Source organism: Cyphomyrmex costatus, unplaced genomic scaffold (assembly GCF_001594065.2).
Source record: "Cyphomyrmex costatus isolate MS0001 unplaced genomic scaffold, Ccosl1.0 scaffold30, whole genome shotgun sequence".
NCBI lineage: Eukaryota > Metazoa > Arthropoda > Insecta > Hymenoptera > Formicidae > Cyphomyrmex > Cyphomyrmex costatus.
Genome location: NW_017277125.1, coordinates 520,588 through 531,042, shown reverse-complemented (window position 1 = coordinate 531,042; position 10,455 = coordinate 520,588). Strand labels below are relative to the sequence as shown.

The 10,455-nt window shown below is 31.0% G+C and overlaps 2 protein-coding genes across 4 annotated transcripts; one reads left to right on the top strand and one right to left on the bottom strand.

Moving 5' to 3' along the window:
- The first annotated feature begins 4,082 nt into the window (after positions 1–4,082).
- Positions 4,083–6,669, top strand: LOC108775539 (cilia- and flagella-associated protein 20). 2 transcript variants are annotated; one of them, XM_018541937.1, is made up of 3 exons: positions 4,083–4,297; positions 4,567–4,927; positions 6,324–6,669. In XM_018541937.1, exons 2-3 carry the CDS (start codon positions 4,652–4,654, stop codon positions 6,627–6,629), a joined length of 582 nt encoding a protein of 193 aa, XP_018397439.1. In that variant the 5' UTR covers positions 4,083–4,297; positions 4,567–4,651; the 3' UTR covers positions 6,630–6,669. The 2 variants fall into 2 exon arrangements, with proteins under 2 accessions (XP_018397439.1, XP_018397440.1); XM_018541938.1 differs by lacking the exon at positions 4,083–4,297 and adding an exon at positions 4,381–4,505.
- Positions 6,670–7,013: 344 nt separating this feature from the next.
- On the bottom strand, positions 7,014–9,863 carry LOC108775537 (uncharacterized). Of its 2 annotated transcripts, XM_018541933.1 has the most exons (5): positions 9,497–9,863; positions 8,568–8,876; positions 8,124–8,484; positions 7,470–8,050; positions 7,225–7,305 (listed from the first exon to the last, which is right to left on the bottom strand). In XM_018541933.1, exons 2-5 carry the CDS (start codon positions 8,850–8,852, stop codon positions 7,294–7,296), a joined length of 1,239 nt encoding a protein of 412 aa, XP_018397435.1. In that variant the 5' UTR covers positions 8,853–8,876; positions 9,497–9,863; the 3' UTR covers positions 7,225–7,293. The 2 variants fall into 2 exon arrangements, with proteins under 2 accessions (XP_018397434.1, XP_018397435.1); XM_018541932.1 differs by having other exon boundaries at positions 7,014–8,050.
- Between the last annotated feature and the right edge of the window lie 592 nt (positions 9,864–10,455).

Below are 10,455 nucleotides of genomic sequence, written 5' to 3'. Positions count from 1 at the left end.
GACAAATATGTATAACTGCTGTATTTATTGTAACACATTTTCATTGACAGGATCACAATACCAATATACTTATCTATAATGATTCAAAATGGTCATTCTCCAGTTAGGATCAGTCTACAATATATAATGAACACTATAGGAAAATGTTAAGTAAAGTAACACGACCTGGAGATGAAATGCGACCATCTCTTAATTTTTCAATTGAATCTTAGCTTCCACACATTATCATGAATAAAATACGTCTAATTAATGACCGTAATGGTGTTTTTCTCTTTTTTCTTTTTTTTTTAATTCTTCGCTGTTCGGAATTGATCATTTTATATATTTTGTGTGTATATTTTTTCATCGCTTTATTTGAAGAAAAAGCAATTTAAAAATCTATTTCTATTGAGTCGCATATGAAAATTATACATAAAATCACGTATTTTTCCAGAATTACTCTGGCTACGTGCGTTAGAGATACGTGTGAAAGATTAAGTAGTTAACGTTTAAATTGGTAAAACACATACGTAATGCGATATACACTGTCCCTATGCCCCAATTTGCTTTTTTACGGGGGCCAGAAGCAACCTGGGGTTACATATTCATGTATCGTAAAATATTGAGAAATGAAGAAAAATAGAAATTTCCATACATCTGTCATTCGGGTAAAAAGTAATGATACGCTGTATAGGAAATTTCAGCGAATATAAAATAAAATGGAAATAAATATTAATAAAGAAATTTGTCCCGTTGCGTCAAGACTATTACAAAGTTGTTTTAAACTTCGATTAGAAACACAGCCTGGAAACGGCGAATTTTGTCTGGTTGAGAAGCAAGGGGAATAGAAATTTCCGTACACCTATCGTTCGCAGGTAGACAGTAATGATACGTTGCGTCGGAAATTTCGATGAATCTAAAAAAAAAAGAGAAAGAAGAGAAGGCAATAATTCAAAATTTGTCCCGTTGCGTCCGGATTATTATGAAATTGTTTTAATTTTGCTGAGAAATAATCCTGAAAGAACGGTGAATTTTGTATTATTGTTGGGAAATGAGTAAGAATACTAGAGTGGAAGAAACTTAATAATGAATGAAGATAAATATTGAGAAACGGTACAAACTTCGAATATTCATGTAACTTTTACTTCTTGATTTTAAGTTCTATGCGTCTCCATGTAAACTGTATGAACCTTACCTTTTATTGACATGGTGTAACGACACAGAGTTTTGTACCGGCGTTCTCAATTAAGCGACTTGCTGTCTTCTATTCATTGCTCTTGTATTATATGCGATTTACTGAACAATAAATACAAACGGTTTACATCAACGCTCTATAACGGTTAGTAAACTGTGTTGTTGTTCATTAAAGTCGTGTGCATTTTTATTCATAATGCCCGATACTCGGTACATTGAAAATTTGTAAGAAATGTTCGCGATGATGGATCTATCCATTAAATGGAAGTTTGTTTGAGACATTTGCTGGAAAAAAATTATTTATTGACTCTTCGAGACTCTAGTTGGGTTTTGTGTTGATACCGATCGCTTTTATAAGTGGGCCTTTCTTGTTCATGTGGCATTCAGTATTACAAGACGCAGTGGTAGATTCCGTTATATACATATAGTTTTTCAAGAGCTAAGCAAGATAAAGATTCAAATTAAATAATTTACATTGCATACGCTGCAAGAGAAAGAGAGAAAGGAAGGAACAATTTTACGTTATAAACTGTAATACCATATAGTTAATATTAACGAATAGATAAGCGAATATAACGTATCAATTTACCGAGATACCGGCATCCTTCGACATTTTAAAGAGAAAAAAAAACTCACTTGTTTGCGTTGAGAAGTCAATTGCGTTGTCGGGTTTGATCGGCATAGTATTGAGGAAACACAAACTATAATATATCGACACTGTCAAGAAGAAGAAGAAGAAGAAGAAGAATGCGTAATATTAGTTTCATGCGTAATCCATATTTCGTTCCGTCATTTTGTTTTAATGCCGTCACATATATCGCTACGTTTGCTTACTTTCGATTAGTATTAGCAAAATCAAGTGACCGCTGTTGGTTCATCATGTTACAACGTTACTATGTAAAGCTTTTGTAAAATATACATATTAATTTCTCGCAATTTTTTAGTTGCAGGCAGAATTACCCTGTAAGCACACAATATTCCTAGGGTTCCATTTAAAATTCACGACGCTCGTGGATATCACTTCACCCTTGTTGTTATCAAATGTTAAATAAGGATAAAATGACGCAAGTGAGCGTTGCAAACGTTAAGTGGAACGCACCCCTAGAATGTTACATGAATATTATTTACCTTTTTCTCATAATATTCATGTATTCATTTTAAGAATATTGTGTTTTATAAGGCAGTGCCGAGCGCGAGAGAAAGTACCGTATACGATATCGTAATATAGTTCGATTATGTTAGATTTACATTTTAAGTAAAACAATTTGTTTGTAACGATTTGCTGTAACGTACGCAATTACGTGATGCGAGACCTCGACAACATCTATCGAGGGAATGATTACTCCTTGAGTAAATGTGTCCTAACGATTGAGGAGATCATTCGTACCGATGAAGCTTTAATTGCATTTTCGAAAGTGAACTGTACGACGTATAGGAATCTACTGCTTTCCTCTATCCGCATCAGTTTGTATTTGACGTTGATGAGAACGATTGTAGAAAGGTTTCACGTACATGTATATGGCCTTTTTACTGTGCGTTTCAAATATACGCATGACAAGGTGGCACACGAATACAAGAATATTTTATTTTATCTATAATATCCTTATTATTTTAGATTTTCATTTGAATAAAAAGTATCCAAGTGTTCGGTTTAATTGGCAAGTGTTTATGAGATTTGATATACCTAATAGATTTTAATGTGCACATTTCTTAACTTGTCTAATTGTTACAAAAATTTCATAGATACATCTTCTCTTTAATAAAACTTAAAAATCTTACTGATAAAAATGTTTCTTAGAATTTTTATATAATTTTAGTTTTTCAAAATTTTTGAATAATACTAGATTGATGAAAAAATAATGTCGATTTTTGAACTCTCTAGGGGCTTTATTCTAAAAATCTACAATATGTTCGATTGTGTTCATGTTGTATTATTTTCAAGCGCATATTCCATTGTTAATTGTGCTAATAATTTTGTTTCAATATTAACTTTGTGATCAATTGTTATCATTATTATTAAATATGAAAAAGAAACAATTCTGAATTTTTTGAATACAAATTCAAACTAGGTTTTACAATAGAAATGAGTCGAAAACTTAATAAAATATTTAGTTAGGAAACTATAAACGAATGAATGGTATAATGATGATTTCAAAAATTTCGTAACAGACGATAGTTTCGAAAATGAAAAGGGTTAGGGATGGCCTGCAGTCAATGGCGAGTTCAAGATGGCAAAGCGGCTCTAATGACTTTGAAAGCAATTATAAAGTGCTGAGAAAGTCTACATTTAAAAAAAATTTTTACATATACTTAAAAAAAATTTTTGTTCTATAATTTTTAATAAAATTTTATAAGAGATCTGAAAATGTTTAAAGTATTTTTCCAGAAATCATAGAACGAAAATTCTTAAAAATCTACAATATTTCGAAATTTACATATATAAAAAATTTTAAGAGAGAGACTCCTGATTTTACTAAAGTTTCTACATATTTACAATAGGATTTACCAATGTAAGTAAATTAACTTTAATCTTGGTTTAATTGTTTATTTTTTTAAATTCTAGTATTAAAAAAAATAAACAGTATTTTTTTCTAATTCTGAAATAAAAAAAAGATAAAGAGTAAATTGAACCAAGATGAAAGTTTTTTTCGTCAATGTTTTTAAAAAATGTTTCCAATTTGTATAAAAAATTTTAAGACAAATTTCCCCCAAAATAAAAAATTTTGAAAAGTATAAATTAAAATATCTAACAATATAAAACATATCTTATCTAAGGTACAAAAATGACGAATCTCTTCTTTATTGACGAGACAGAAAAATAGGACATTGTAGTTCAACGTTTCGCCACGAAAAGTCTTCCACTTGCTTCCACTGTCTTCGCAATTCGTAAGTTTGTGTACGAAGACGAACTGCAGTATGAAATGTGTTATGCGTGATCATTAGCACAGTATATATACAATATTAACCTCAAAAAACACGAAGGAATTTAATGAATGCAAATCTAAATTAAATTTATACTTGTAATCTTATTTATTCTTGATGTGCCCAGGTTAAAGCTCCGTTTATGTTGATATATTCATACGGATATTGTGGAACGATGTATCGATCAAACAGTCGTTTATAGGTTAGAATCGCCGCTAATATTTCGTTAAGCAACACTCGTGAAACGATGGATTAAAATAATCGATGCACAAAGAACAAAAAATTTATTATTTTAAGTATAAGCATGAATTTCTTAAAGGTCCTAAATCGTCCGTAGCGTGTTTTTAACTCGATCTTTTTTATGTGATATGGTGTCTTTAATTCCATTTATTAGTTTAAGATGGAAGAAGGTTAGCTGCGGTGTTTAATCAACGCCGAGGAATCGAATTTATCACGTTAATTATATTGCAGGCTTGACGAAAAAATAGAGGAGAGGTAGACCTATTTTGGTATAAAAAAAATTATCAGAGCAGCGGGATCCTGAACAAATTCGAAAATGTTTAAAAACACCTTCCAAAGTGGTTTCCTATCCATTCTGTATAGCATCGGCAGCAAGCCCCTGCAAATCTGGGACAAGAAAGTAAGGAATGGACATATCAAGAGGATTACTGATAACGATATTCAAAGTCTTGTCCTGGAAATACTAGGCAGCAATGTTAGCACAACATATATTACATGTCCTGCAGATCCAAGGAAGACTTTGGGCATAAAGTTGCCCTTTCTGGTGATGATTATCAAGAATTTAAAGAAGTATTTCACATTTGAGGTCCAGGTGAGGTTTTTATTGTATTAGTTTATGGAAAAATTAAGGGAAAAGTATTTAATTTAACTTAGAGACCTTATATAAAGTCTAGCTATGATTTTATCAAAATTAGAAGAGAAAGATATAATAATATTTCTTCACTGTATATATACTATCATTATTATCTTATTTATTACAACTTATATTGTTTTACTCTATGGCTATATTAATATTAATAATTAGTTCTTATTTCAAGATTATCTTAAGCAATATTTTGAAATATTAATATATGGCTTTATGATTGACATTTTGAGATTATACTTAAAATGATTTTAAATATAAGAGTTGACTATATAAATACCAATCTATAATTTTAATTAAAATTGTAGAGTGAAGCAGTATAATATACAGTTGAAAAGCACAAGCATAGTGGGAACAAAGTCTATCAAAATCATGTTTACCAGAATATATATAATACAGAGATAGATTAAAATCTGATATTCCTTGTTTCCATGCTTTTTAATTAGGTCTCAGGTTTGTAAATTAGACTGAGATTATATATATATATATATATACAGAAAGAAAGTGTATTTACATTTTTTCCTTATAAGATGACAAAATTGTAATCAGAGTCTGTTATAGGATCTCTGATCTATTTTATTGAAATATAGATTTTTTAAACGAGTTATATCATTGCTATTTTATACCCTTTTACTTACAACCTTAATCATTTTCTTATTAAACTTAATACAATGTTATTAATAATGGACTCCCCCCTCCTTATATTTCTAGAAAAACGAAGAAAATTGAAATTGGTCAAATAGGAGTCAGCGCGGTAAGACTCATTCTCGTTTAAGATCTTTGTAAATTGACGAGGTTATTCTACATTTATTTTAATTTATTATTTGAGACGAAATTATAGTGACCAAGTTTTTTTCTTGTTTTGTATCATGGTTCCACTTGGATAACAATTTCGCTACCAATAAGCATTGTAACTTTTTTGGCCGATAATTGTGCTTTCTGTGTGATTGATCGTTAATGTTCTACTGAGGATGGCTAAAATGTATTGCCGAAACGTCCGGAAATATTAAACATCGATTTAATTATGGAAATTTTAATCGTTGATGTAATTACGTATTATATACGTTTTAGTAAATATTTATTCTATTAATTTGTGCGCACGTCTTACTGTGCTGACTCCTATTTGGCCGATTTCAATTTTCTTTGTTTTATTAAACTTAAATAGGTATTCAGCTGAGAATCAGGAATTAAATCTGAAATCTATTTATTATGAGTCGACTGCTCTTGTATAGAATCATGCATTATTTTAAAAGAATAATATATTTAAGAAAAACTTTTATGAATTTTTTCATTCATTAAATGTTCAATCTGTCTTTCTTAATATAAAAAAATGTACACATTACAGATAATCGACGACAAAAATGTACGTCGCAGATTTCGTGCGAGTAATTATCAATCAACGACGAGAGTAAAACCATTTATATGTACCATGCCAATGAGACTGGACGACGGATGGAATCAAATACAGTTCAATTTAGCTGACTTCACACGTCGTGCCTATGGAACGAATTATGTAGAGACACTGAGGGTCCAAATTCATGCTAATTGTAGGATACGACGAGTGTACTTTTCAGATCGATTGTATTCGGAGGACGAATTACCAGCGGAATTTAAATTATTCTTGCCCATTCAAAATAAGGCAAAATGTTGATAATTAATGAAGGAAATACGTCTTTAGTAAAAAAAAAATGGTCGCATAATTGAAACTTTTTTTAAAGATTTGTTCAAATTACTTTCAAAATAAAAGCTAATTTATTGAAGACTATCTTAACTTTATACGTTGCTCAAATAATTGCAAGTATAATTAATAATATAATATTCATTAAGATTAATTTTTTACTTAATAGAATATAGATCATGTGCATTCGATGTATGTATTAAGAATTGTATAATTTTGCTTGTTACTATATAACTGTGGAAAAAAGTATGTGTGTATTTTTCTGTTCATATATTTTTAATAGAATTCTACTTTTTCGAACAATTTGCTAAAAAGCAGTTAAATTTACTGCTGACCAATACATTTATTTGTATATTATCTTTGTTTATAAACTTCTCTCTCTTGGCCAGAATTTCTTCGATTTGTCATATTATGTAATGATAATTCTACATATATGGCAAGTCTTTTATCCTGTAATTTCTTGAGAAATTTTTGTTCACGCAATGATCTATTATTTTAAAATCTAACAAGTTTTATCCATCCTTAAATTCGTACCTTGTCATTTCGTCCAGTTTTACCTTTTTCTCGATTGTTGTGGATATATGTCGATTTGTTCGTGGATATATTTTCATTTAAATTTTCAGCGCCTTCCTTGATACTAACAAGAGATCTTAAACAATTGGTAATACTTTTATCACTCTCTTTTACATATTTATACTTAGAACGAGTATATCTGTCACTCAGAATGTTACACACATTATTATTTATATTATCAAGCTTAATGTTTTCAGATAGATCGAGTTTAAAAGATGGCGGAGAACCCATGGTATCTACCTTAAACTTTGCTATCGTGGAATTATCTTTTCTTGTCTGCGCCTTATTAACATTATTATTTAATGTGCAGTTTGTTAAATTAATGTATATATCTTCTACTATATTCTGAATATTTTGCAGACATTTTGGAATTCCGTTATCTTTGAGTAATATTTCGCTAACATGCGTTTTTAAAAATTGGCTCTTTGCGATTCTTTTTAATTCAATAGAGGATGCAGGTCGCGACGTATGATTCATTTTTATATTTAGTAAAGAGTTTTCTGTCGTATGGATTTTCATCGCACAATCTTGCTTTACTCTTTCTGTTGCGCCACTACTACCTTTTTCTAATTTATTTTCTATAGCTGCATCATTCACAAAAGATTTTGTGAAATATTCACTTTGTCTTGTAAAAACATGCCGATTACGTTTTCTTATTGTATCGTTTAAAGCATCCAGTGACATGTGATTCTTTTCAGTTAAAAGAATACTTTTCAGTTTTTCCGTGTTATCTGTAGTTTTAGATGAATCAACTTTTGTCAACGGTGTACTACTAGAATTATCTTTGATAAAACAATTCAAATCAGATTGCTCTAAAGATCCTAAAAACCAAAAAGAAATAAATATATGCTAATATGTGTATATACTTCACATTTCTTCGAGAATTTATAAAACCTGTGTAACAATTTTCCGTCTGACAAGCCTTTTCAGTATAATTGATTCCCCGTTTTAACAAATACATATTGAAGAAAGCTCGATACAGCTCAACATGAGTTTCGTCATCATTGTAATGACGATCTTGCAGATATACTCTTCTTAAGTGACAATTTGGATAAATCGTTATTCTTTGCAGAGCCTCATAATCCATTTTATATACTTCATGACAGAGAGTCTGAAGATCTATTTCTAAGAAATTCCAACAATCTGGATCCAATCTTAACGAAATATGAGCCACACTTGCGTTGATATTTGGTAGTTTTTCAACATTGTGGGTCATGAAAGAGAATCTTCTCCGATATTGTTGTTTGTCTATTACCTTCATGCATCAAAAGTAGACAATCATTATTAAGATATTAAGAACAATACGGATCTCTATCATAAAATTTAAAAAGCATGTACTTGAATTTCCAGTTTGAACCGCAAGTTTAGATTTTTTATAACTAATACGAGAATGGGAAGCTTTATGTTCAGGACGTCCAGCGCTTTGGCAGGAATAGTTATGCTTGTGGGGATCGTGTTATCGTAAGCCCCAGTGATCTCGATTACTTTATCCCCATGTAATAGGTCGTCCTTTACTCTACGAACTTTACCACCATATGAAATGTGTTTAGACCATAGATCCAGCGGCTTGTTAGCAACGCTGTATAACAGTGATATGTATCCACAAATCTCGTTCTTCGACATTTTCTCACGGAAGATTTATGTGTGCTATAATTTCACCACAAAAATAGTATTACTCAGCCAAGAATGTTGAGAACAGATTCTATCATAAACGTTTGCTACATTCATTTATAATAAATGTAACAAACATTTATAATAGAATCTACAACAGATGCTACGGATATGATACAGATTTAGACGTATTCAATAGTGTTGACAGAATTTTAGCAGAAATGTAGCAAAACTGTGTCAACAGAATATGATGACAAATCAAGCAGTTTATGTATGAATAAATAATTAATAATGAGAGATATATTTTTTCTCTTATTCATCTTTCTTTTCTGTTACTAACTCAGAAAAGTCGATTCAACTCGATTAATTTTTTTCGCGTACTCCGGCAAATATTATATTTTAGCATGTTCGCTAGTCTCGCTACACAGTTCGACACGAATTGCCGACAAAAATGGAGCGGAATCAGCACACTCGACTTAGCATCTGCTGTCAGGTTATGTCAGAATGCTCCGCTGGCCAAAGCATGGTGTTTTGCTCATTATGGGTAAAACGAGAACAACAAGCTTAATGCGAATAAATCAATGCTGATTTATCAACGATCTCTGAATTATTTCTGATCAAATTCGCTGTCACAGTCTATTGAACGGTCTGCTTACCGTGGGATAAAAGTATATCGATATAACTTCTCCAAAAAGAGTACTGTATAACTTGTTCATTTCTACCAAATATTTCAACATGATTTTTATTCTTTTTTCCTGCAGTAAACCGTGTATGTGGAAAACGACAAGAATTTGACAATTGTTTCCATGATTTTTGTATTCCGGAATCTGAAGAGAGACCTTTAGAGGTTATGTTCCTCTTCATCCGCATTTGTTTCTCCGCGCGTTATTTATCGCGAGTGTGACAAAAATGGCAGAATAATAAATATTTTCGATAAACAGAAGTGCATTTTACAATAGGATCTAAATTCATGATGACGGGGCAATATACAGCGATGTCTATATATTTCACAACGAGTTATGTAAGGCGATAGATAATTAACTATACAGTTAATGTAATAATGAGATATATTTTTTCTCTTATTTATCTTTTTTTTCTGTTTCTAACTCAGAAAGGCTGATTTAACGGGATTTATTTTTCTCGCGTACTTACTCTCCGGCAAATATTATTATATTATATAATCTCGAGCATTATGTAATAATCGTACATACATATGTATTTCGTTTTGTTCGTAATGTTATATTGACGTTTAATTAATTAATAACATATATATTTTGTTGCTATAATTCTATTTATTACAGCATGTCGAAATACCAATGAAATAAGACGCATATTTGATCGAGAACGTCATCATCAATCATTGAACGGCATCGCGATACCTATTATATATTAATTTCCTCAAATTAATTCCATCCATAAATGAATTCGCTGGGGGTGTCTTTTTCTATATAATTCTCTCCCGCGCGCGCATGATTCGGCGCTCCAGCGAAAATCATTCTGTCGCCGGGACAAAAAGGGGAGAATAACAAACGTCGATACGAATAATTAACGAAATAATGATCGTGTCATTATAACGAGCGTGGCGTGATTAAAGGCTGCTGCGGAGGGGGGGGGG

Bases quoted from the DNA above. Each gene is read 5' to 3' on its own strand.
- LOC108775539 (XM_018541937.1), top strand. From the start codon at position 4,652: ATGTTTAAAAACACCTTCCAAAGTGGTTTCCTATCCATTCTGTATAGC. The intron at 4,928-6,323 runs GTGAGGTTTTTA...TACACATTACAG, and splicing joins ATTTCACATTTGAGGTCCAG to ATAATCGACGACAAAAATGT.
- LOC108775537 (XM_018541932.1), bottom strand. From the start codon at position 8,852: ATGTCGAAGAACGAGATTTGTGGATACATATCACTGTTATACAGCGTT. The intron at 8,485-8,567 runs GTACATGCTTTT...TGATGCATGAAG, and splicing joins GGTTCAAACTGGAAATTCAA to GTAATAGACAAACAACAATA. The intron at 8,051-8,123 runs GTTTTATAAATT...TTTGGTTTTTAG, and splicing joins GACGGAAAATTGTTACACAG to GATCTTTAGAGCAATCTGAT.